This window comes from Acipenser ruthenus, chromosome 9 (assembly GCF_902713425.1).
Source record: "Acipenser ruthenus chromosome 9, fAciRut3.2 maternal haplotype, whole genome shotgun sequence".
Classification (NCBI taxonomy): Eukaryota; Metazoa; Chordata; class Actinopteri; order Acipenseriformes; family Acipenseridae; genus Acipenser; species Acipenser ruthenus.
This window is the reverse complement of record NC_081197.1, coordinates 7,086,897-7,112,111: the sequence shown is the minus strand read 5'-3', so window position 1 is coordinate 7,112,111 and position 25,215 is coordinate 7,086,897. Positions and strand designations below refer to the sequence as shown.

The window sequence follows — 25,215 nt, the reverse complement described above, 5'->3', positions numbered from 1 at the left end:
ACCACACTGTCTGTCTTTACGGACCCTCATTAGCAAGGTCAATGGGGCTTAAAGCTGCAGTGGTCCACACTCGTGTTCAGTGTTGCACACTCTGCAAGGCATGTTTAGCTGTTTTGGTTTCATCCCTCCCGCAATTTTTTTATTTTTTTTTTACGATGCTGTTTTTATTACAGGTTGCTGACACTAATAAGGAAAAAATGCATTTTAAAGCCCCCATGGTTATCACTCCTTTGAGCTTTCATTTATCCTCAAGATAATTAGTATTTCCACTCATAAGGAATGTGCTTTTGGTGATTTATAATGACAAGGAATCAACAAATCATGCTTTTTATTTGTAAAAAAAACCCAAAAGCGCTTTATTTGAGACCATTCAGAATCTCTCACGTTGTTTTCACAGAGCTCCGTGCACTACAAGGCCAGTCCGCCAGATGGCAGTGGTGTACTTTTTACGACAGTTGCCAAGCGCAAGTCGACAGTTTACGTCAGAATCGTAAAGATGGAAGCTCGAATTTTACTTCAAAACGACTGGCCTGAAGCTTTAAGGTAGTTTATTAAATAGCAGATCTGCTTAACGTTATTATTCACTCAGTATCATAGATTACTTGTTTATGAATTTGTTTTTGCTTATTTAATCAGGAAGAATGAAGGCGAAGCCTGGGTCGCATGCAAAATACCAGGTGAGATCCGATAATATCTCTCAGGTTGAAAAACCAATATATTATTTGAATGTACAACCGTGAGTATTACACACATATTTAGAGTAACATTAAGTTGCAAAATATACAATGTCTCATGTCAACTCCATCAGATCTTTTCCCAAGGTGTCATTATATTGTGTTCTACATGAAAGATGCTCAAAACACGTTTTATTTTCTGTGTAGGGAAACCAACAGTGTACGGTACACTGAAGTCTCAAGGCGTCAGTGATGACGGATGCTTAGAAATTACTGCGTCAGAAGAGTTTCGCGTACTTGGAGTCTCCAAGGTGAAGTAGTGTTTTTTTTTTGTAGGGATTTAAGAAAAACTGTTTTCTTATAATGTTTAGATATAAACAGGTTCTGAGTCAGGACTTTTTTGTTGGTAGAATGGAATAAGTGGTCTACAAAGACACTAGCCTCAATAAAGATTCATATGAAAGCTGCCTGCTTGTTACTTACTAGTGCATTTGCCTTCCCACTGCATAGATACACCTGTTTGTTAAAACTAGTTACTTCCTCAGTTGAAGACATACATTGTTCAGCTACAGGAGTCTTTTAAGTTAAATCCCTTCAATTACCTTTGAGAGCAAGGGAGTAGATGGTTGAACATATCAAATAATTACACACTCTTGCTCAAGGAATGTTCAAGAATATTAATTGACACAACACAGTATTACAAAGATCGTGGAATATTCTTCAAGAAATCTGAACTTTTTTCCTTGTTTCTTTTTTTTTTTTCAGAAAAGTGTGCATATTTCCTGTCCCTATGCAAATGCAGCTTCAAAATTCCTCTCACCGTACACATCCTTTCCTGGAATTCATGATAAGAGTGTAAGAGCTGCCAGTGTAGTTGTATGCTGCAGAGTACAGCCCATATATAAAGCAGGAGAAGTAGAAAAGATGCTCATTCTAAAGTTACATAATCTGTACTACACCAGTGTTTTCCCCGTATCAATAATGACAGCTCAAGGGACCGTCAAGAACGCGTTTAGACTGAGATAGGTGATCATTTTATACAGGTGACTCTATTTTGCCCATACTGACTACTTACAAGTACAATCTTTACCTTTTGCCTGCAATTAACATTTTAGTCTCTGATGTTAAGATGGGTTATAGTATAGGCAAGACTTTGTGGGTAGCGATATGCATCCTTCAGTCAGAAGATGTATTGTTGAAATAGAGATTTTTAACTTGAGTTACTAGATAACCACACTTAAGAAGACATTTTGTAAAATCGTTCTGTTCTGAAAACCTAATGTTTTTTTTTTTAACTGAGCAGATAACATGTATGGATATATCATGCGGTGGGGGTCTTGGTCTTTCTACAAGCACAGATGGCACTATGAAGATCTGGAACTGTAAAAATGGAGAAAGAAGGGTAATTCTTTTATTTAGTGGTGTTGCCATACTTTAATGAGACCTACATATTGCAGTAGCTTTTTGTGAGGAATTGGGTTTACATTTTGGACTGGAGCGTGTCTGGTAATAATGACACAGGACAGTTAGACTGTGATATGTTCATACAGAGTTCAACCCGTGTGTAGGAGTGTATTGTTCTCACTCCTGTGCTTCTGTTGTTGCAGAGGGAGCTGACGGGCCACGTGTACGATGTGAACTGCTGCAGGTTCTTCCCCTCGGGCATGGTGGTTCTGAGCGGCGGGATGGACACTCTGGTCAAGGTCTGGTCAGCTGAAAACGGGAGCTGCCCTGTCACATTTAAAGGACATAAAGCAGGCAGGTGTTTTTCTATAGCTTTTATAACATTCTCTGCTTACTATTGCAGCCTCCTCGGTGCTACGTACTGTATCATGGGCATAGGTGCAGAAAGACAGGCCATGCTCTTTACCTGGTGCAGGAAGACGGGCCAATGTCAAACTGAACTACATTCTTTCGATTAGGGTTAGGCTGATTTTAACTCTTTAGCTCGGTATCCAATTCTTTCAGCTGGTCCGTCGCTGAACAGCCTGCCCTGTCTTTCTACACCGGTGCTGTGTCACGCTTATGTTTAAACACAGTTGTGAATATAATTATACATATTAATCAACTGGGGGTTCGTTCCAAAAGTAATTCACTGCCCATCAGCTGAATCTTGGGGTACAATCTCGAACTTCCCGTCTGAATGCTGGGACAAAGAAAACTGCTTATTTTTTAAGCCATTCCAGGTTTTACTGTGAGCTCGCTTGGGCTCACCTGATCTTTCCTCTTTTAAGTTTTGCCTAATGAGGCTCACAGTAAAACCTGGTTTGGCTCAAGCTGCTATCGAAGTTCTATCAACGGAATGTGACAAGAAAGCAAAATGGAAACATACCTTGAAGACAGTTGTGTGGTCAGGTTGGAAATAAGACCCAGTCAATCTGCATATGTCATAAATGGATTTGGTACCACTGCAATTTTATAGGATGCATTGCTTATTAAAGTATTTTGCAATGGTGTGTGTGGGGGTAATTTAGTTAGGGATACCAAGATATTAAATTAACAAGCAGCGATTTGAGTCGGAGGGGGAGAACAGGCAACAAAATCCTTGCCACAGTCGTTAGGCTTTCATTGATCTGCTGGAGAGTGGTACAAGTGTTTGTATGTTTCATGGGTATTTGTTTTGTACAGGTATTCTTGACACAGCTGTTGTGGAGCGAGGCCGGAATGTGCTCTCCTGTTCTCGGGATGGCACGGCGCGTCTCTGGGACTGTGGGAAGTCGGTCTGTCTCGCGGTCGTGGCTGACTGTGGGGCTCCCATTAACGGCTGCAGCATCGGGGTAGCAGACAACACAATAAACCAGGGGTCACCAGAGGAACCATCAAGTAAGAAAAGAAAGAAACAAGGAACCAAACGGGTGCTTGATGAGGTGCTAGGGTTGAAACCACTTTCCTAGCTTTTTAATGTTGACCTGTGTGAACTGTTTGCTACAGGCGATCGCGAGGTAGGAACAGAGGACAAGTTACTGCTCCTTGCTCGAGAAGACAAGAAGTTACAAGCGGTCGGCCTTCAGAGCAGACAGCCGGTAAGCATTCTTATATAGGTTTCTTATAGAGGTGCTTTAAGCTTTAATATTCCAAATTGACACAACAGAAGAAGCGGAACTGGATTGTGTTTTTTTGTTGGTTATATGGTAATTGCTTTTTTTTCTAAACCACTGGCATTCTAAGATTAACAGGCTGTGCTCTTTTTGTGTTCACAGATATTTCTCTTTGAGGGATCAGATGCATTTAATTGCTGCACCTTCCTTTCAAGTATATATGTACTCGCAGGAACACAAGATGGAAACATTTACAAGCTTGACACAAGAAATGCAAAGTAAGGATTTCGAGTTTCAAAACCCTCGATTCTACTCCCTATACAATGTTAGTTCAGATGTACTCTGTTTGTTCCAGTGTGAAGTTTTTCAGAAAACATGTTTACATTAGCCAAACAACATTCTCTGATTGCTTCTATTTTAGAATCTGAAATTATTTTCACATGGACTCGGTAAGTCCTGCGTTACAGGTAATAGGACCCCACCTGACCACATATAGTTTCCTTAGGAGAGCACAGAAAGTTCTCTTGGGGTCATCAGCAAAATAATAAGGGATTGTTTTTTTGTTTATTCTGCATTTTAGATTAAAATGCATATACACCCATGTGTATGTATATGTGTGTGTGTGTAATATATAATGTATATTTTTTTGTACCTCTTCAGGACAGCTGTACAGACTATCCACCGGTCTGGTGCCCCAGTTTACTCATTGATGCCTTACAGAGAAGGCTTCATTGTAAGCCAAGGTATGAAAAGCATTTTTTCACAGCGCACTGCAGCTCAGTTATATTTAAAAAAAAATTTTGTTGGCATCCCCAATTCCTTCATATTCATATACAGCACAAGTTTTTTGTCACAAAAAGGTCATGTTTTTGAACATATTTATGCCATTTAAAAATGGAGGTAGAAGGTTTTAGAGAATCCTCTCCAGTTATGGAAAGAAAGCATATGGGACCAAAGTGGTGAGTTCATTTTTGGGTCTTTGTGTGTACACTAGCAACAGATATGCATTGCTCTAAAATGCACATTTAAGCAATAATCGCATTAGTTGCAATGAGGAGATAACATGAGCTAGTGGATAAAATCCAAAACACAGTGAAGAGCTGTGAAATTCCTCTTGTCCTATAAAGTGTAGTGACATCCCACAATGCAAAGCCATTGTTGCCATTTTCCTCCCCTAAGGCATTATTGTGTCAATTGCAGGTGACGGGAGTTGCTACCTAATTCAACAGGATCTTGACCATGTAATTGAACTAACAGGGCCTGAGGCTGATCCAGTCTATAAGGTAATATTACTCATGGGCTCATGGCAGAAAGTAGGTGTTTGCTGCCCCCTGCTGGCATTCTGTAGAAAGTCTGTTTAAAAGTGGGTTTTCAGTTCCTAGAGCTGCAGTCCTCCACATCTTATAATGAATACAATGAATCGGTGTCTGTTGTTTACAACATTTTATTTGTTGTCTATGAGTAGCTCACATTTGTAATACTTAAAGCTACACACACTTCATTTTACTTTCCAAGGTTAAACACTGTTAATTAAACACTAAATAAAACAATTTTAAAAAACTGACTTACTATAAACTGTACAAGCGGATTGCTGTCTTTCCACAGTTGTTTATTGTCATGTATTTTTTTTTTTGGTATATTTTAGGCGGCTGCATGGGAAAAATGCATCTTTACGTGCTGCAGAGATGGGCTTGTCAGAAAGTATCAGCTGTCTGATCTGTGACCATTCCTGGAACGCAGAAACACTTACACAGAGCTGTGCTGATCTACTAGTGTGCATCTTTGCCCACTAAATGCTTTCATTACATTATCTGCATGTAGAAAAATGTTATTGAACAGAACAGAAAATATGTATAGAGGGGTTCTCTGTAAATAAAATGTATTTTTGCCAAAAAGTAAATCAGATGATTATTATTTATTTATGTTTTTTTTTAATTTTATAAGTGAAATCCAAGCCTATACACCTTGAATTATTTTCACGTTTGGTTCTTACAGAGATCAAGAATATATATATATTATATAGAATTGTATGTGGATGTGCAGGCGGTTACAATGCCTGTGAAAAGTGTTGGAAATTTAGAACGACCAAACATGAATTTGTTATTCTTACATAACACCCTTATAATGTCTGAAATTCAGTAATAATTCAGCACTGCATTAGAAACATTCCCTCTGCAGAATAATAGGTATCATGAAGTATGATATACACAGCAAAACCAGATGGCAGCACGAATCTCAAAATATGCCAATATTATGATTATCTGAAGCTAAAAAATGTCCTTACGACGGTTTTATCACAATTCGATAAACTGCCCTTTTTGTAAAGTGTAAGTATGACACATGGGCGCCTTAAAGACAGGCGGACTGTCACATCCTTATATTAAGACCTTATCCTTGCAGATTGACATTTGGACAGACATCTTCCATAAACCTACAGACTATGACGATGCACTAATAACTAAAATAAGTCCTCCTAATCGAGTACAAAAACGTTAAATCAAGCACAAAACGTTTTGTTTTTTTGTAGCGTTGACATCATAATTTAGTATATTCTTTTGAATTAGCAAACAATTTGTTAACAAAATAGCCAAATACTGTAAGAAGTGAACAGTGGATCATTAATTAAACATTATATTCTTACCACCCCGTATATTGTAACCCAATTACTCCATGTTAAACATTTATGGTGACAAAAAACTGTTTACTAAAAATAAAGGGTACTATTCCCTGTAAAAAAAAAAAAAAAAAGACAAGCAGGCTTAAATTGTTACATAACATGAGACATATATATATATTTTAAAATATATATATATATATATATATATATATATATATATATATATATATATATATATATATATATATTATTAGTTCATGAAATATAGTCAGCGTAACTCCCAGAAGTCCGTGCTGTGGAAGGTCTGCGTCCTTAGCAACGTCCCCTAGCAACCAGAGTGAAAATAAACGGTACCAGCGTGCAAGTTGGGTTGCAGAAAATAAACATTTACGTGTAGACTGTTGCTAAAAAATATTATTGCTATTGCTGAGTTGTTAGTATTTGACAACAAATAACATTATATTTAGATTTAAAAAAAAAAAAAAAATCATGGGTCGGGATTATTACGGTGTTTTGGAAATAACAAGGAACGCAAACGACGCAGATATAAAAAAGAGGCGAGTAAATTGTTGGTGACTTCGTTTTTATTGTGAACCTGGTGTGCTGCTCTTACAGTGTGGAGGTTTTTGATAATGTAATAGCTGTCTACTGTATAAACTACTCATTATGGTGAAGAATGTTACTTCGCCCGAATACAATAATATCTCAATTTTAATTTGTATTTAAATGTGCAATCTTACAAATTACCAACTCACTTTATATCGTATGATTATTTTTAATGACGTTGAATCTTCATTTTGTTGTTGTATCACCTATACGCCTATTATTATTATTATTATTATTATTATTATTATTATTATTATTATTATTATTATTATTATTATTATTATTATTATTATTATTTTAGCTATCGCAAACTTGCCTTGAAGTACCATCCGAGCACAAACTTGGAACCGGGTGCTCTTGAAAAGTTCACCCAACTTGCCGAGGCCTATGATGTATTAAGTGACCGTGAGTACAAGATGTTTATAACGATGTTATATATTTCGTCGTTGAGAGAGGATTTTCAAAAAATAGTTTATACTTGTGTGTTTAAGTGGGGGTGGCGGTGTTATCAACACACTCTGGACTCAATCAGAACAGTAATTAATTGATAATAAAATCAGCATAGGTAGTTATGCTTCAGTGAAAATATTTAAAATAAAATAAAACTTTCAACAGTATGCAAAGCTCTTGGGCTGATTATTTATTTATTTATTTATTTATTTATTTATTAGCAGACGCCCTTATCCAGGGCGATGTGCAATTGTTACAAAATGTCACAGTACAAAGTATAGCATTATAAAATATCACATTACATTATCACATTATAAAATAGCACATTACAGAATATCATAATACAGATAACAGCAGTTATGAAAGTACAATAAGATCAAATTCAAGTAAGAGCAAAATAAAGAATAGAGCAAGTCTGACTAAGAGCAGTTATAACTTATAGTAAATATTTGCTTATATGAGTAAAGTCCATAACCCACAACTGCCCATATGGAATAATCAAATTACTAAGCAAATGAATGATGTGTTTTGATAAGAGGTACCTAGGAACTATTCTCTGGGTAAAATAGTTGTCTTTGTCTCCTGTGAAATGTATATTTTTGTTCTTTAGCTGAATCTGAACTGAACCAGTAACTTGGATTAACCTTCTCTGCACCATTTTAAACTTTCTTTAATTACTACACCCTTCACCTATATTTTATAATTAGTACAATCTCGTACCATATATACCATACACACACAAGCACAACGAAAATCAGCAGCATTTAGGAGAATGTTTTTTTTTTTTTAAATGTTGTATATTGTTTAAATGAATCTATGATGATGTCTTGCAGCTAGGAAGAAAGCTACTTATGATAAGTTTGGAGAAGAAGGGCTGAAGGGAGGCATTCCTCCAGAGTTTGGAGGCAGTGGTGCCTGGACTAGCGCTTACACTTTCCACGGGAATGCAGACAAGGTCTTCAGAGACTTTTTTGGAGGGGACAACCCATTTTCAGGTAAGGAAAATACATATGAATATATATATATGGCATGGATGCAGCTGCTTGGCCATGGTAACCAAGCTCATCTGTACTGTATTTACACAGATAGATAAAGGACCGAGAAAGCACCTTCTGTTGTAGCCATAGATTTCCATGAGTGGTGATTGGCTCTGTAACTTCACCAACAGAATTCACCCTAATGTACCCAATGACTGTTCCATGTCAATCTGAACCACACAGCATCATGCTTTAGACATGCTTTAGGTCCTGAGCATTTAATCATTTTTATACCTTGTGTAGGCCTATAGTCTTTACCACATGCTTGTAACGATCCTCGTCAACAACATAAAAATCAGGGAATTTTTAATATGCACTATTTGTTTTTAATAGTAAAACAGAATGGGACATCTCAGATTGTTGTACAATTAGAGTCTTATCCCCAATTATCATCAGTGCATTGTTTTTTCTGTTTTGTGTGTTTGCAGATTTCTACAATACAGACGGTGGAGAGGTTAACAGTGGGTTTGGGGGCCTGCGAGGCCGGGGGATGAAGAGAAGCGATCCTCCAATTGAACGGGACCTCTACCTGTCCCTGGAAGACTTGTTTTATGGATGCACAAAAAAGATCAAAATCTCAAGACGGGTGAGAACACCTGTTACCCCTTGTCTGTAGAGAACATCATTGTTTGTTATTTTTTATTCACTGAACCATATCATGGGACAACAAAACTACTTTTCAAATTGATCTGAGAACATAACTCAGGCATTAAATATTATGTTATATTAAATAATTTCCAGAGAGATTATAGGTCTTCCATAAGACATTACCTTGTTACAATGGTACACTTTTGTAGGTTGCCATGAAGTACAGAACTGTAAACTACAACATTAAGTTGACAGTTCATTTTTGAGCTGCAGCTACAACTGTTGGCAAATAAATATTGGAAGTGGTGGCAACATTTTGCGACTGTGGCCTGCTTTGCACAACAATGGTACACAACATCATTCTGTGTTCTGGGGGTATTTTAATGATCATTTTAAGGCCAGACCCAATTGATATTGTGCTTTTAAACCAGGTTATGAATGAAGATGGTCACACGTCAAGCATTAGAGACAAGATTCTAACTATAGATGTGAAACCAGGTTGGAAACAAGGAACCAAAATCACATTCCAAAAAGAAGGAGATCAGGTAAAAACAAACAAAAATCCACTACTGAGCTAATCATTTATTGAAATGTATCCCTGTTTAAATGTACAAATGTGAAAGATTTGGCAATTGTGGAAATGTGATAATGTGCATCTCTCTTTTAAGATATTTATACTCAGCCCTTTATCGCTTTGGTTGTATGGTGGGGATTCCACTGTATATACGTTGCATGTTGCAGTAAGTGAAGACTGGAAAAAGCTTAGGAGAAACACAGTTTGGAAATAAATATTCAATCCAGATCAAATGTACAATGAAACAAGGAGTCTGAAATCATGTGACAGTGAACACTCACATCACTGGAAGGAAAATGATTAGGTAACATTCAGTTAATGAAGTAAAATAAGCAAATGTAAGCATTTAGGAAATTACTGCTACTGTGTGTGTAAATTGAACAAATTGCAAAGTGGTATGATTCTGATATATATATATATATATATATATATATATATATATATATATATATATATATATGTATATATTGTACACCATACTTGAAATTGTAATAGTTTTTTGTTTTTTTGTGTAATAAAGCCATGTATGAATAAATAAAAATAATGTAATAATTTTGACATTTTATTTAATAGGGACCAAACAACATTCCAGCCGACATTGTGTTTGTTGTGAAAGAGAAACAGCATCCCCGTTTCGTAAGACATCAGAATGATCTTATCTACACATCCCACATCGACCTGGGAAAAGTACAGTATCATATATTCTCTTGCCACACAGATTTATTTCTTTTTCTGGCTTTCACTGCTTACAATGAAATTCTTCCTTCCCAGGCTTTGATTGGATTTTCTGTGGAGGTTGAGACACTGGATGGCAGGCTCCTCAACATCCCCATCAATTACATTGTCCAGTGAGTATAGCACAGCCATTCTCATCTATACGTACAAGATTCAGGGTTTAGTTGTAGGTCATGGTGACCGAATATTTATCTACAAGAGGGCTGCTAAGAAGAGCTCCCCAATGTTGTGTTCCAGTACAGTCTCCAGACCAGCATGTACAATGGGACACGAGTCACTTTGAATAGTGGTCTGGTAATCTTATGTGTATGAATGCCACACCACAGAATGCACATGTTTATGTACCTAACAGACCAAAAGTATGGTTAATGAAAACTTTAGAGACCCCACTGATACTTTCTCATTGAGGTCTATCAAATCAGATTATTTTTCCAGCATTCTAGAAAGTGCAAATTCTGAATAGGCCTGTTTATGCATACAGATTTTTCCTCATGACACTAAATTGTTCACACATTTTTTTTATATATATTTACTTCTATACTTTAGTACCGAAGTGTCCTCAATATCATTAACTTCAATGTTCTTCCTGGTCTCTTCTAGTCCCAGGTACAATAAAGTGGTCCCTGGTGAAGGAATGCCTTTATCCATGGACCCAACTCAGAAAGGAGATCTCATTATTCAATTTGAAATTCACTTCCCAGAAAAACTCTCTCCGGAAAGGAAGCAGTTGATACAACAAGCACTCCTGGCTTAAACAGGGAACTAGAGGAAATGTGTTGGAGACATTACCAAAGCTACAGCATAAAAAAAACATGTGTTTCAATATTAAGAGGCCTGTACAAATAAATGTGATCAAATACCAAGTTCTGTTTCATTTACAAATAGATGTGTGTCTGAACAGAAGAATCATGGCCACCAGTTTCATATTACTGATCCTCTGACTGACACTTCCTCCACGTTTAAAAAGTATACTGGGCATATCCAAATTACATTTGACAAAAATGTTATATGGGGGAAAAATAAATAAATAAATTACAATTAAAAGTGAAGACGGTCCTACAGGGCACTTCAACCCCTTGGAGTAGTGAAAGATCATTACAATGGACACAATGGACACAAACTGTAACTCTCAACTGGCTTCTGACATTTTTGGAACCCTTAGGCAGCACTTCAGAAAGTTTTGGGTCTGACAGTTACTTACCTTCAGGGGTAAAATGCAGCAATACCTTGAAGTCATGAGTAATCTTGACAAATACAGACAATCTTTAATGGTAATGGGGTAGGCATTAAAAAAAGGGCCTTCTATTTGAACCTGAATGTCACTTTGAACTACAACTGGTTCTTCATCGGCTCAGCGCATTGTTTTTGAGGTACTGTATCACACAGACTCTGTAAATTAATTATGTTACTTTATATTTTAACATTCAATTCTTAAACTCTGTGAACATGTTAAAACTTCAGTATAAAGCCATACAGATAAATAAAATAATGCATTAATAAGTTATAAAAGTTTAATATTATAGGCACCGTTTTTTTAGCAGTTGGCTCAGACGATGGTTCTAATTGGATATGTAGCTGGACTGGGGTGTTTACGCTTCAACCTGTGTAGCTTCTAATTGCTTTTATTCTTACTGTGATTGGCTGCAAAGACAACAGGGCTTGCCAGAGATTGGATAATGTTTGTTGGGTTGGTTTTTCTTGTGTACAGTTTCCTAGTAACTGAAGACATAGCTTTCCGGGCGATGTAGTTGTTAATGGAAGTTTTAGGGAAGACAGACAAAATTGTGCAGCAAAATTGCTATGCACATACTTATGCATTAAATTTAATGCGTATTTCTGATTTTTTTAATGCGTAAAAATGGTAGGAACACAGCTTATCTGGACTGCTGCCCTTCCATCATTGTAAGAGGAGCACCATTTTAAATAAGATCTGCATAAGATGTGAACTTAGAACACAGCTGTTAAAGACGGGGGGGGGGGGTGAGGGCAACCCTACATAGGATTATATAAAACATGGAAATAAGAATCACTTTTGGCCGTCACTTGTAGGAAGAACTCCCCATCTTATAGACCCTTGAAATTGTATGTTGTTTGAGCTACGCATCTTTAGCATGGCTATTTCATACTTGCTGCTTGCTTCCCTTCTAAAGTTGTGACCAGTGTCAATGCAATATTCACCTTTATCTGGGCAACATTGTTCATTTCTGCCCAATGGCTACACCAAACAGTACAAAACTTCTGCAGTTACAAATTTTATTTCTTTGTAGTCAATTGATTACAGTGGTGCACAACATTAGCTGAAGAAATTAAATTCAGTGAGGCTAGCAGACTCAAATTAAAGCTAATTCCTGTTGCCATTTTATTACAGATGTACTAAGGTTTATAGCAGACCTTAATACAAAACATTTTCTAAATGAAATCAATGCAAAAGATGCATTGTCTTTAAAAAGTCCAGCTTTTAGTCGTCTGTAAACATAGAAAAAAATGACATTATAACAAATAAACTACAAGGGAGGTAGAGATTACAGCACAGGTGTCTTTAACTTCAAGCTGCAGGGAGAAAGCACTATGCACTAGGACTATTTATACAGGGGTTGCCCAGTTCTGATGAGCAATCATCATGCCACGTTTAAGCTGTTCATAGGTGACAAACATCACTACGTTCCAGGAACCCAGACGCAGGAAAGAAGGCATGAACCTGCAGTAAAAAAAAATAAAAGTTTACAAAAGATGCCTTGGAAAGTAACTTTACCATACATTGGTAACCAATAGTAAAATAAACAGGACAGCAAGCATACTGCAAGTACCACTGGAACCCTTTGTTTGAATAACAAAAGGGCAAGGGGTTGTAACACTAACCAAGGAAGTGTTTAGCATAGTGAACAGGTTTAACCATTTACAATAACATGCATGTTAAAAGAGCAGTACAGTGGCCTGTAGTGCGAGGCCAATAGTCATTATCATCAGGGTTTCTTCATATTTAAAATTGTTAAAGCTTATTGCACACACACAAAAAAAAATTAATAAAAAATATGGAATCCAGCATCTGAATTAAGGACAAAGCTGCCGATTAGTGCAAGCTTACCCTTTATAGAAAGCAGTGGGTCCCTCCTTTTTCATCATGGTGAAGGCACAGTTCAATGCACTGCAGTACTGGCCTTGGGCAGAGTTCATATATCTTGTCTTCACTACATCGACAGGGGAAGCGATCACAGTGGTGCAGAAGCCGGCACCAAAAGCAGACGTGAAATGGCATGGCAAGGTGTCTGGGGGAGCAAGATGGGACAGGTCTGCATTAGCCTAGAAATACATTTTATATACACAGAACAGAAACACAAAGTTTCAGAGTGAGGAAGAAAAACAACAAATACATACCGCTCATGAGATTAGATTTCAGAAGCGCATCTTTGATTAGGTCATAAGTGACCAATTCGGTGCAGTTCACAATGGCATTCCGAGCAATATTTGGTGAAGTTCCTGTGTAGAAATAGAACATACCACTTTGATAACAAGCACCCATTTCTACTGGAGCTGGTGGGAAGAAAACACCTCCACTATACCCAAAAGTTATCTCTTCACAGAGGTGCGATTTAGTAATAGAGCTACACTTGCTAAAAAAAGGTGTATTGATTGTGTATTACCTTTCCATAGTCCCTTGACGCCTTCCTCTTTTGCAATGGTCTTGTAGGCTTGCATGGTTCCCTGGTATCGTCGGTTTCCGCTGGACCCATTGGCTTGAGCCTGGAATCTCACTTTGACCACATCAGTTGGTTGAGCGAGGGCCACAGCCATAGCTCCAGTGGTACAACCAGCGAGCAAGCGGCTTCCAATCCCAGCATCTGTCAAACAGGAGGTTTGTTCAATTAACTGTACTGCCAAAGCAGAGTAATGAAGTTACTGGGCATCTCGATTTTGTCAAGTCAGGGCATCATGCTTCTACAAAATTGTAAACCGTCCTCTTCATGTTTTGCATTAAAAAGGGTACACTTTCTGTACAAAAGGCATTTGTTAATTTAAAGTTTGTTTCTTCTTAAAAGCTGTTCCCCCCCCCCCCCCCCCGCTTTCGTGAAATGGTTTGGGATATTGCCCTGCTAGTTGCTTAACACAACATTTGTGTAATTCTGTGCAAGTATTCTTTATTTGAAGCTTGCTAACCACTTGCCTTTGCATGTAAGCCGTGGTATAATCATATCCTTACTAACGAATACTCCTAGTTACTCAAAACAAAAAACAATGACTCATTTCCGTCTTTGCAAAATCCACACTTCAATAACACTCCCACTGCAGTTTTTAAATTTGACTGCAATCCCCGAATATGAATCATGGAACACAAACTCACGCTCAGCCCCCTTGTTGTAGAACTGCTTGACGGAGTCGTAGAGGCCGATGCGGACGGAAGCGAAGCTCATCTGGCGCTGGAGACCGGCTACCAGCCCATTGTACAGACTCCTCGCCCCCTCAGTCCTCACCATGGTGGTGATCGTGCCAAAGACGCCGCTGTATCTGACAGACGTCACACTGGCTCCTGCAGATTTGCATTCTCCTTGAAGCTGTACAGGACAAAAGGGGTTGGGGGGAGTTGAAGCTTAACTGTGACTGGGACAGGGGAGCCCAGCACACTAACATCTAATCAAACACTCCGTCGCTCGATATCCACAGCTTCAATCTCCTAGGACTATCCGCCTTCTGGAAATCTACAAGACTAGAAGTAGTGAGTGTTCAGACCGGAACGATGCCATCTCTGAAAAGGAATGCATTTAGAAGAAAGGATATTAGGATCCATCAACACCACAGCATGCGCAAAGCGTCATTCACCTAGGCTAACCCAGGTCTAGGAGCCATCAATCTCACTTAAAATCTATACATGTCAAACTAGTTCACTCAGCAGCATGTCCAACTGGGAACCTACAGCAGAAGGTGCAAGCATAGTCTGGAAAGTTTGAGTTATTGGTTAACAATACTAAAATCAGGACTCAATTAACCATTGCCAATAAGTATAAATGTGCAAAATACAGTGGCTAAAGTTAGTTTGCCCCTTGATTTGAATGATTTAATACTGAATATTGTAACTACACTAAATTAATCAATTTAGAATTTTAAAAAAGGCCAGGATGACAGGTACTTGATCAACCAGATATAGCGGTGCAATTTAAAAATTGCTGCAATAACACCAATTTGAATGCCACCTTTTCTGCACATGGATACTCATACAATGCTGGTGCTTCGTCTTGGTTTGCTATTGAACGTACCTGAAGCCTGACTTTGGCAGTGTCAAGGGGGAATGTGACGAGATCTGCAATGCACGCTGCAGTCCCGGCCCCAATGAACTTCACGGCAGCGGTAGGGGGGACATCGACGGGTTTGAATCCAACCATTTTCAACGTGATGAGCAAGGAAATCGAAATGTGCAACTCAAAGATGAAGTGAAAACAGGAGTTTATCAACTCTGCCCAAGTCTAAAACAATGCACAAAAAAAAAAAAAGTTAGCATTATCAAAGAGTGTTATTTTTGGGTAATTTCTTGAATTGTCTTAATATAACTAATATAATTCTTACTGCATCTAACCATATAACTCTTCATAATTATGTCTGTGTACTGGTACTCTACACAATTAAACAGCTACAATGTTATAGTAATATTTCTTTCACAAAGACAACAATGTTCATAGGGGTAGACAGCGTTATTCTGGATAAGAGGGGGGTGGGGGTGGGGGTGGGGTGAGGATGGGGGCGGCTAAACATCCGGCTTTTATCGGTTGTCGTGAAAAACAAAAAACACCCAGCCCTCCCCGGTCAAGCCCTTTGCTCGACACCGATTGGCTTACTGCCTGTTGCTAGGCTTATGCTACTGGCCGCTTTATCCTGCGTTTGAAAAGGCTTGTGACTCACAACAAGCTTGTTTCCTGTAAATTGCCCATCTAACTTTTGCGTTCTCGTTAAACAGCTTTCAATTTAACATATTTGGAGTAGCCGATAATGCCAAATCAGTTACAGGTTACCCTGAGCAAGTTATACAGTTTGTTTTACTTGGAATATCGTTAACAAAACTTAATTAACTACCGTTTTGCAATGCGCTAACATACATTGTTAATGCAAAGCTAAATCAATAGCAACGTAGTTGCTTGTGCAGATGTGCAAGGAGGATGCCATGATGCGGATGTTATTTAACATTATATAATTGGCTACATTAACAACCTGCGTTTGGTAATGGGTCTAAATAAAAATGAAATCTCATCTGGTAGAGAAACTGAATTTTGAAGTGCAGCAAATAGTTTCTTTTCATATCGATCTCAATGCAGCAACAAGAGTCGCCCAAGGGAATTACTTTGTTTCCGACACGTCACATTCAAAACGTGACGTTAGAAAACGTAACCATTTTAGCTGTACTAAAATATCTTTGATATCTCAAATTGTCATTTTATTATAGACAAATACTCAACTTGGCACCAGCCTCACAAAAACTATAGACCAGCTTCAAAAGCTTATTATGGCCAGCCAGAGTGGTCGGGACTCATTGAGTGAAGTCAACTTAAATTAAATGGAAAGTCACCTTTTACTCAAGTAACTCAGAATGACAAGGTTGTGGTGATGATCAGCATTCTTCTCTAAATGTATCTCTTTCGCTGAAACTACTTTCAGTTATGATCAGGTTCCCTCGTTGTTCCATAGAAAGACGTCCAAAAACGAAACGCTGAACAAGCATAATAAAATTCTGGAAGACAGGAAAAAAAGAAATATTTAAGTCATTCATTGTGCAATATAAAACTATTGGTAAATTAAATACATATATTTTAAACGTATTTATCGATTTATTTTCCTGTAAAAGAAAAATAACTAAACTAGGCTGCGATATATTTAAAACGACAGTTCAAATAAAATTGTCAATATTGTACTTGTTTTAGTAAAACGTTCAGTTCTTTTCCATTCTGCAAAAATAAAACCCACACAAAATTAATCCAGACACGTCTTTGTTCAGTACCGTGTTAACAAGCAAAAAAAAGACTATCTTAAAGTTAAAATGTGTATGTGATTAATAATGTATTCAAAGCGATACCCCCCAAACATGTACACACTTTTAATTGTTAGTAAGTACCTATAATCCAGTAGAACTATTTAAATTAAAAAACGAATGGTTTATCTTCTTTAGATGAGAATGATGTAACCGGACGTCTCTCAGCAGTCGGCTAAGCTCATCCAGTTGATACCGGTTCCTGTACTGTGAATTTGCTTGTCCGACGCGAGTCCATTTATAAGCACATGTGAATAGCCAAACGAAACGTCATCACTTCCGTAAGGCGGGCCGGTGAAACAGCGCCCCAAGCGGTGTCCTCTTTGTCTGTTATATCAGCTTCGACAAAAACAACCACCTGGTTATGGTGCGTTATCAGTCTGGCTCAGCTCAGGTTTACCTTTCACCTACTTTTTGTTTTAAAGAGAACAAAACCTTCACTATTTTGTTCGCAGTTATAACTTTATGTTTAGTTTTTGAAAAAAAATAAAAACTTAATAACAGTACTGTACCATATGAAAACCGCGACTCAAAGCAAATATATTTTACTAAATAGTCTTGCCTGTCTGCTGTTTGTTTGAGAGACTCATTTATTATGGACAGAGTGGTTACATTGTACACCCATGCTGAAATTATTTGCTTGATTGATGTTTCCTGAAAAAATTGTATCTTAAGGAAACCGATTTGAAAAATGAGATAATAATGTTTACGTTTTTGTTTTACTTTCATGAGCTACAAGCTTTATCTTTGCCATATTTTCACATTGTAGCAACTCTGAAGCGGTTAAAATAAATATAAAAATCACAATTTTAAAATGAAACATTGAGTGTGTGTGTGTGTATATATATACATAAAAATGGCTTAATCAAAACACAATAGCGACGGATTTAAAAGGCTAACTGCCCTCTGCTGTCAAGCCCTTTGCTCGACACCGATTGGCTTACTGCCTGTTGCTAGGCTTATGCTACTGGCCGCTTTATTCTGCATTTGAAAAGGCTTGTGAACTCACAAGAAGCTTGTTTCATGTAACTGCCCATCTAACGTTTGCTTTCTTGTTAAACAGTTTTCAAGGCTTTCAAATGAACCCTATTTAGTACTACACTACTGTTTTGCAATGCGCTACGTTGTTAATGCAAAGTGACCGGCTACTCAGTAGCTTATTAGGTGCTTGTGCAGATGTGCAAGGCTTACTGCAGTTAATTGCAAGTACACAATAAGGATCCCATGAGGAGGATGACATTATGTAATAGGCTGCATTAACAACCATGGTGTTTGGTAATGGGTCTAAATAAAAATGGAAATTAAATAAAAATAAATCTCATCTGGTAGAGTAAAACTGAATTTTGAAGCGCAGGAAAACACACACAAAAAGTTTATTCTCTTATCTATTTCAGTGCATCAACAGAAAACGCCCAAGGGAATTAGGAATTAGTCATTCTGTTTCTGACACGCCACTTTTAAAACGTGACGTTGGTTAGAACTTCACCATGTTTCCTGAAAAAACGTTTATCTTAAGAAAACCGATTTGAAAAGTGAGATAATAATGTTTACATTTTTGTTTTACTTTCATGAGCTACAAGCTTATCTTTATCATATTTGCACATTGTAGCAACTCTGAAGCAGTTAAAATAAATATAACATAACACAATCACAATTTTAAAATGAAACATTGAGTGTATATTTATTTGAAATCAATTATAAAAATGGCTTAATCAAAACACAACAGGGACTAACTTAGAAGGCTAACTTGGCTGGTGGCACTTCCAGGATAAAATAATAATAATAATAATAATAATAATAATAATAATAATAATAATAATAATAATAATAATAATAATAATAAACTAGCCAAGGTCCAGGAAGTTAAACAGAATATTACTTATTAAACACATAATCAGAATTATTAAACCAGTAATCCATACATGTCTTTATTTTATTTTTGTATAATAAACGCTGTCAACTTGCTGTGTGCACTGCTAGTTTTGTGAAATGTCAATACAAAATAGCAAAACCAGGAGGATTTAACAATTATACTGTTTCTGACTGGGACACAAAAGTAGGTTTTCCGGGGACATCTGGTAACCCTATGCAGGTCAGAGATATAACTGTGTTTCCATCTGAAACTACCTTTAGGGAACATACACAAACTGGTAAGCTAATATGTCCTGGCTTCTGAAGAAGAGAAGATCATAACAAACAAGCACTAACTGCTTGCTTGCTTGCTATCCACAATGTTTAATATTTGGAGTAGGCACAGACAATTCAAGTTAAAAAGTCTTCCGCTTTTAAAAAAATGTTCTAGAACTGTTGAAGCTGAGGTGTAATTTAGGCCTATGTGATAAAAAAGTTAAACAGCGATGTGACATCATTAATGCTGACACAAAAGAAACACCAAAGAAATATTTTGCAATCAAAAGGCTTCTCAAAACCAAATCTTATAGCTGGGGAAACATCTCGTTTCCCTATTTTTTTTTATTGACGCAAACATTCTACTGGTATCCTTCCTAAATATCTTGTGTATTAAGTTTCTGAAGAGCTGATTCTTTGTATTAAGAGTTAACAGGTTCCTAAACACAATCTTAGATTTAAATGGTAGGAACAGTTCCAAAGTTAAAGAGAGTATTCTGATCATACCAGGAAAAAAAAAGAACCACAAATCAGCAGCTTTGATAAATATATGTTTTAATTGTTATTACAGTTCCAGTATAAAATATATACAGCACTAAAATATATATACAAATTATTTCACAAAATGCTTAACTTCCCTGCGATAAGCTCAATTTAATAAATACTTTACAGTACATATGTAAAAGCACAAACACCAGAATATTACACCAACAAAATACTCATGTAAACAGTTTGGTGTGTTTTTTAACCCGTTTTTAGTCCTTTCATTTCCTCTTCTTCCTCGGTCCATTTCAGTGTCAGTGAGATTCTCAGTTCTGGTGGGCTCTCATCATAGCTCGTTTAACTTGCTCATAAGAAACAAACATCACAATGTTCCAGGAGCCCAGTCGCAGGAACGAGGGCACGAATCTGGAAGGCAACACAAAAAAAGACATCCATCACCTGAACCTCTTTAGAACAGTAGCGGCGAGCAGAAGACCTTTACAATACATTGATCCAACATGTTGTTTTAGTGCTGTCCTGTCTTATCACAGGGCTTTGAAAATAGGTGACTTTTAAAATACAACCAATTGTACGTAGAATTTAGCTAGAAGATGGTCAACATCTCTTTACTTTCTTGAAAGAGTGCTATTGCCATTTTAATGACCCTATTACTAAGTAGCCACGACCTTAGTTGAAATTCTCATTAGAAAGACAGCATCACCAACAGCACAGCCTTTTATAAGGGTCCAACACCAATACAGTTTAATCAATGATCAGTCTTCTGAACCTCTGAAACACCTACCCTTTATAGAAGGCTGTGGGTCCCTCTTTGGTCAACATGGTGAGTGTGCAGTTCAAGGCACCACTGTACTGGCCAGCCACAGAATTCATGAACCTGGTCTTCACCACATCGATTGGGGACGCTACAATGGTGGTGCAGAACCCAGCGCTAAAAGCAGCCGTGAAATGGCAAGGCAGGTTATCTGAGGAAAATACGGATTTGTCTTCAGTTCATTTGCACGAGTCAGTAATGAAAAACAGCAACCCATTCAAATAATAAGCACAATCTCCTAGAACTTCAGAGGTAAAATTATAGAAATAACACAAAAACAGATGAGATATTCTAGGTTGTAGGTTATCTGTTTATTCTGTTACTATTAAAAACAATGGCCACATGAGTTTCAGTGGAAAATATTATGAAATTCAAGTGGGAGTTTTAAGGGATTGTCAATCGTTGTTTTGTTTCGACAGTTTAGTTTAATAAAGAATCAACAAATGCGTAATATCCAGTAACCTAGTAATTAGTTTACTGTATTAAGTTGGGTGTGCCTGCTGCAGTGCTGCTCCTGTCGTAGAACATTTGTTATCCCCTGTCAACCACATTCACATAATACTGTATATCCTTCTTTCGGTCAGAGGACAAAATTAGGTTGAGGCCTACAGATTATTCTGTTCTATCCTATTCTATTCTATTTATTTAAAATCACACTCACCAGTCATGAGGTCATACTTCAGAATGAGGTCTTTGATGAGGTCATAGGTCACCAGTTCTGCACAATTGACCACTGCATTGCGCGTGATATTGGGTACGGTTCCTGAAAGAAGAATTAGCAGTTAGACTTATCAGAACATAACACAACCGCTTTTCAATCCAAAATCTCACTATAGTCAAACCAGAACTTTTTTACTCAAGCGTACTACAATATCCCTGCCTTAACGTAAGAATCTTTGCGAATTTGAAACTAGAAGATTTCCATGTACACCAAGTGAACATATTGATGTCATTACCTTTCCACAGTCCTCTGAAGCCTTCATTCCTGGCGATAGTTTTATAAGCGTCCATAGTCCCGCTGTATCTGCTGCTGCCGTCGGTCAGTCTGACCTGAGCTTGAAATCTAACCTTGACCACATCGGTAGGCTGAGCAACTATCACTGCCATTGCCCCGGTTGTGCATCCAGCAAGTAAGCGGGTACCAATGCTGACATCTGAGGAAAACAAAGGAATCAAATCAAAACTAACCACAACAACAAACTGGACACAGGCTAAGACCTATTCACAGGGCAGTGGACAGTGCTTGTGTGACAACGATCATAAATGGCAAAAGGCCCCTTACATTAAAAAGGATCAAGCAGTTCACAGATTGCTCTATGAGCAATACGTCGTGATACGTGGTGTGTATCGAACATGCAGAGAAACTTACGGTCAGATCCTCTGGTGTAGAATTGCTTCATGGAATCGTACAGCCCGATGCGGACGGAAGCGAAGCTCATCTGGCGCTGGAGACCGGCTACCAGCCCATTGTACAGACTCCTCGCCCCCTCAGTCCTCACCATGGTGGTGATCGTGCCAAAGACTCCCTTGTACTTGATAGCCTTGCTGTCTTTCACCGCTTTGGACTCCCCTTGTATCTGTGGTTAAAAAAGTGAATTGCCGGTATTTACTCAACCTTTTTTTCATTGATACAGGAGTGAAATAGAAATAATAAAAATGTGGTAAAAATGATCACCCTTTAAAGTGATATTTTTTACCTTACTTAATGACAGATTGTGGTGGAATATTGTAATAGTAATTTAATATAAAACATATATACAGTATCAGGAAATCTGAACTTCTCCAGGGGTAACTGTCCCCCTTTTAAATCTAAATAATTAAATTGAATGACTCAATTAAACCCAATGATCCTAAAGCACCAAGTCATTTAATTAGACCTTTTAATCCTCACTGGAATTGCCTATTCCAGGGCAACAGGGCCAGCTGTGACTATCTCCCTTTAGTTTGCTTCCTACTGTATTCACTCTCATCCTCAACCTTAGTGAACCAGACACTTTGAACCACCTAGTAGCTCACCTGCAGTCTCACTTTGGCTGTGTCCAACGGGAAGGTCACCAGATCAGCGAAACATGCTGCTGTTCCAGCCCCGATGACTTTAACAGCAGCTGTGGGAGCCAGATCTGTACGCTTTACTCCAACCATTGTCACGCTGGGTGTACTATGAATATCTGAAGCGAGGAGAGGATCCTCAGAAGTGAACAGTTTTACTGGACACCAAAAGTGTTCTGTCTCAACCTAGGAAAGGTATACAAAGTACAGTAAGCAAACATGTAGTAGCCCATTCAGTGTTCCCTTCCCAGACACCCGTACAAGAAATACAACTAAGGATACACACACACACTCAAAATCATTTAATATTTCAAAATCATATATCTGATAAAGACCTAAAAATCTATTTTTGTGAACTTTTTATACGTTTTAAATATTAATTAAATACATGTTTAGATCTTATTCAGATATAGTTTGAATTGATATTTATTTTTCATATCCAAGTATAACTTGCTAAATGCTTTCTTTCAAGTTTAAATAGTATGCGACTTAACGATATTTACTTGAATGCAAACCAACACAAAATATTGTTCTAAACACTGCAAACATTCACAGTGGCAGCCTTGTAATAATGGCAAGTAATGAATCAGGATGTGTCCCGTCTTCTTTACCTGGTTTAAAACAGATTGTGAGGCGAAGCTCAAGTCTCAGGCCCTGGATAGGGTCTCTCTCTGAAATGCTGTTTATCTCCCGTATCGTAGTGTGCCATACAACTGCAGAACAGACTCATAGACAGCGGTCTGAAAGCATACAAATAACATCAAGAGTAATGAAAACGCTTCTGCACACACTGAGCTGCTGTCATTCCACTGAGGTGCTCTGGTGACATGACACACACACGAGGAGAACAAGGCATCCACAACGCTGAGAAGCATGCGCAGCCTTGGAGTATTCTAAACAATACATGGAATATTAATCATTACAAAATCACTTTATATCAATACATTCAAATGGCGATCCACATAAACTGATTCTCATTTGAAATAAAAATGAATCTAAAGAGAAGAATAACACGGGGAATACTCGGTAAAATACAGATATTTCAGACTTATTTCATTGGTTTAATTGCTCACCTATAATTTTCCCAAACCTGCAATGCAGAATAACTATTTGTAAGACAGATCAATTCCCGAGAGAACCAATTATTAAACTGAGCCCAACGTTCACAAACAGATACATGAACTTAATCCAAGGCAAATTTAAAGTTGATAAAGACCTATATAATAATTTGTTCATGTGATAGGTGGATTTAATTCAATCATATTTAATAATTTAGGTTCCCCCTCCTCTAAAGTGTGTTTTTTTTTCATATAGCAAACTTTCTCAAACTTTAATTAGCAATATTATATTAAACATACACCTATACTGTACCGAAAAAAAAAAAAGGTTACTTAAGATAGCTTTAAATGCACACATTATTTAAAGGTCCATCTTTTTATTTTATATATCATCCCATTTACCTGATTTATATAAAAAAGATGTTTAAACACAATATCCTCTTTGGAAATAAATGAAATATAATCCTGGAAATTGTATTATCCCACTGCTATGCGTGTAGTCTTCTTCATTGCTGAACTGGACTGCTCGCAACCTCAGCAAGACCCTATATTTATACCTTGCAGCCTCCCTTTGCTAGGCTCAGTATTTCATTTCATGACACTGTATAGGCATGGCCTTTTGAAAGTAGGTGGGATTACCGGCTTCAACCTGCTCTTACAAAGTACAACATGAGAACAACAATGCGTGTTTTGATACAGGCTTGCCTAACGGCTGCATTGGGAGGATTTCATGTCCTGTTTAATCTGTGTTTAATTACATTACAGGTGTAACCTGTGGAACAGCGAATCAACCGGTTTCATTCTCTGAATATTTGAATGTTTTCAACAACCTAGACCTGGTTTCGTTAAGGTAAATCATGACAGCAGATTGTACTCAAGACAATTTCTTTTACACCCATAATCTGATGATGCAGCCAAAAATATGTTAAGGTAACAAAGGAGCAATAATTTAACGAACCGTAAAGTCACACGAACGCATTAAAGAGACGGTGGACAGTTAAAGAAAATGAAATCTTGCATGTTTCAGTAGACTTCCTTAGATTTTACTGTACCTTATGGAACAATAAGAAGAATCAAAAGACTGTTACATTTGGAGGTGCAGATGCAGAACAACTTGGTGACACATTTGTTTTTTTTAATGTTCCACCCTTTTCAGCTTTGTTTTTGACACAATAATAATATAGAGCCTTATATATAAGTTATCCAGAATGCAGAAATAAAAACCTGACAAACTTGTACTGAAGACACTTTAAATTTAAACTTTGTCACTGGCAAAAACACAGACATGTGACAGGACATTTCTTTTTTTTTTTAATGTCATGAACATTTTTCTGGAAC

The 25,215-nt window shown here is 37.4% G+C and overlaps 4 protein-coding genes across 5 annotated transcripts; 2 read left to right on the top strand and 2 right to left on the bottom strand.

Annotated features, from left to right (window-relative positions):
- Positions 1-398: 398 nt before the first annotated feature.
- Positions 399-5,612, top strand: LOC117406968 (proteasomal ATPase-associated factor 1-like). Of its 2 annotated transcripts, XM_034923521.2 has the most exons (12): positions 399-543; positions 637-677; positions 882-985; positions 1,440-1,529; positions 1,978-2,076; positions 2,282-2,432; positions 3,303-3,497; positions 3,606-3,697; positions 3,875-3,990; positions 4,373-4,455; positions 4,913-4,995; positions 5,358-5,612. In XM_034923521.2, the coding sequence occupies exons 1-12, from the start codon at positions 497-499 to the stop codon at positions 5,433-5,435; spliced, it is 1,179 nt and encodes a 392-aa protein (XP_034779412.2). In that variant the 5' UTR covers positions 399-496; the 3' UTR covers positions 5,436-5,612. The 2 variants fall into 2 exon arrangements, with proteins under 2 accessions (XP_034779412.2, XP_058886991.1); XM_059031008.1 differs by lacking the exon at positions 1,440-1,529.
- Positions 5,613-6,655: 1,043 nt separating this feature from the next.
- LOC131738041 (dnaJ homolog subfamily B member 13-like) lies at positions 6,656-12,166 on the top strand. Its single transcript, XM_059031006.1, has 8 exons — positions 6,656-6,886; positions 7,237-7,340; positions 8,219-8,380; positions 8,851-9,008; positions 9,442-9,555; positions 10,158-10,271; positions 10,356-10,432; positions 10,920-12,166. Exons 1-8 carry the CDS (start codon positions 6,819-6,821, stop codon positions 11,071-11,073), a joined length of 951 nt encoding a protein of 316 aa, XP_058886989.1. The 5' UTR covers positions 6,656-6,818; the 3' UTR covers positions 11,074-12,166.
- A 389-nt stretch (positions 12,167-12,555) lies between these two features.
- Positions 12,556-17,565, bottom strand: LOC117406471 (mitochondrial uncoupling protein 2-like). Its single transcript, XM_034010524.3, has 8 exons — positions 17,413-17,565; positions 16,870-17,031; positions 15,569-15,775; positions 14,659-14,869; positions 13,961-14,158; positions 13,695-13,796; positions 13,405-13,585; positions 12,556-13,017 (listed from the first exon to the last, which is right to left on the bottom strand). Exons 3-8 carry the CDS (start codon positions 15,692-15,694, stop codon positions 12,903-12,905), a joined length of 933 nt encoding a protein of 310 aa, XP_033866415.3. The 5' UTR covers positions 15,695-15,775; positions 16,870-17,031; positions 17,413-17,565; the 3' UTR covers positions 12,556-12,902.
- A 2,434-nt stretch (positions 17,566-19,999) lies between these two features.
- LOC117406748 (mitochondrial uncoupling protein 2-like) lies at positions 20,000-24,425 on the bottom strand. Its single transcript, XM_034011033.3, has 8 exons — positions 24,280-24,425; positions 23,431-23,559; positions 22,787-23,005; positions 22,140-22,347; positions 21,727-21,924; positions 21,432-21,533; positions 20,741-20,921; positions 20,000-20,364 (listed from the first exon to the last, which is right to left on the bottom strand). The coding sequence occupies exons 3-8, from the start codon at positions 22,910-22,912 to the stop codon at positions 20,265-20,267; spliced, it is 915 nt and encodes a 304-aa protein (XP_033866924.3). The 5' UTR covers positions 22,913-23,005; positions 23,431-23,559; positions 24,280-24,425; the 3' UTR covers positions 20,000-20,264.
- Between the last annotated feature and the right edge of the window lie 790 nt (positions 24,426-25,215).

Excerpts from the sequence above, each read along its gene's own strand:
- LOC117406968 (XM_034923521.2), top strand. The coding sequence starts at position 497 with ATGGAAGCTCGAATTTTACTTCAAAACGACTGGCCTGAAGCTTTAAG. Across the intron at positions 2,077-2,281 it reads GTAAAAATGGAGAAAGAAGG|AGGGAGCTGACGGGCCACGT; the intron begins GTAATTCTTTTA and ends CTGTTGTTGCAG. Across the intron at positions 3,991-4,372 it reads CTTGACACAAGAAATGCAAA|GACAGCTGTACAGACTATCC; the intron begins GTAAGGATTTCG and ends GTACCTCTTCAG.
- LOC131738041 (XM_059031006.1), top strand. The coding sequence starts at position 6,819 with ATGGGTCGGGATTATTACGGTGTTTTGGAAATAACAAGGAACGCAAAC. Across the intron at positions 8,381-8,850 it reads AGGGGACAACCCATTTTCAG|ATTTCTACAATACAGACGGT; the intron begins GTAAGGAAAATA and ends GTGTGTTTGCAG. Across the intron at positions 9,009-9,441 it reads AGATCAAAATCTCAAGACGG|GTTATGAATGAAGATGGTCA; the intron begins GTGAGAACACCT and ends CTTTTAAACCAG.
- LOC117406471 (XM_034010524.3), bottom strand. The coding sequence starts at position 15,694 with ATGGTTGGATTCAAACCCGTCGATGTCCCCCCTACCGCTGCCGTGAAG. Across the intron at positions 14,870-15,568 it reads CTGCCAAAGTCAGGCTTCAG|CTTCAAGGAGAATGCAAATC; the intron begins GTACGTTCAATA and ends TGTCCTGTACAG. Across the intron at positions 13,018-13,404 it reads CCCACTGCTTTCTATAAAGG|GTTCATGCCTTCTTTCCTGC; the intron begins GTAAGCTTGCAC and ends TTTTTACTGCAG.
- LOC117406748 (XM_034011033.3), bottom strand. The coding sequence starts at position 22,912 with ATGGTTGGAGTAAAGCGTACAGATCTGGCTCCCACAGCTGCTGTTAAA. Across the intron at positions 22,348-22,786 it reads CAGCCAAAGTGAGACTGCAG|ATACAAGGGGAGTCCAAAGC; the intron begins GTGAGCTACTAG and ends TTTTAACCACAG. Across the intron at positions 21,534-21,726 it reads CTTCAGAGGACTGTGGAAAG|GAACCGTACCCAATATCACG; the intron begins GTAATGACATCA and ends TTCTTCTTTCAG.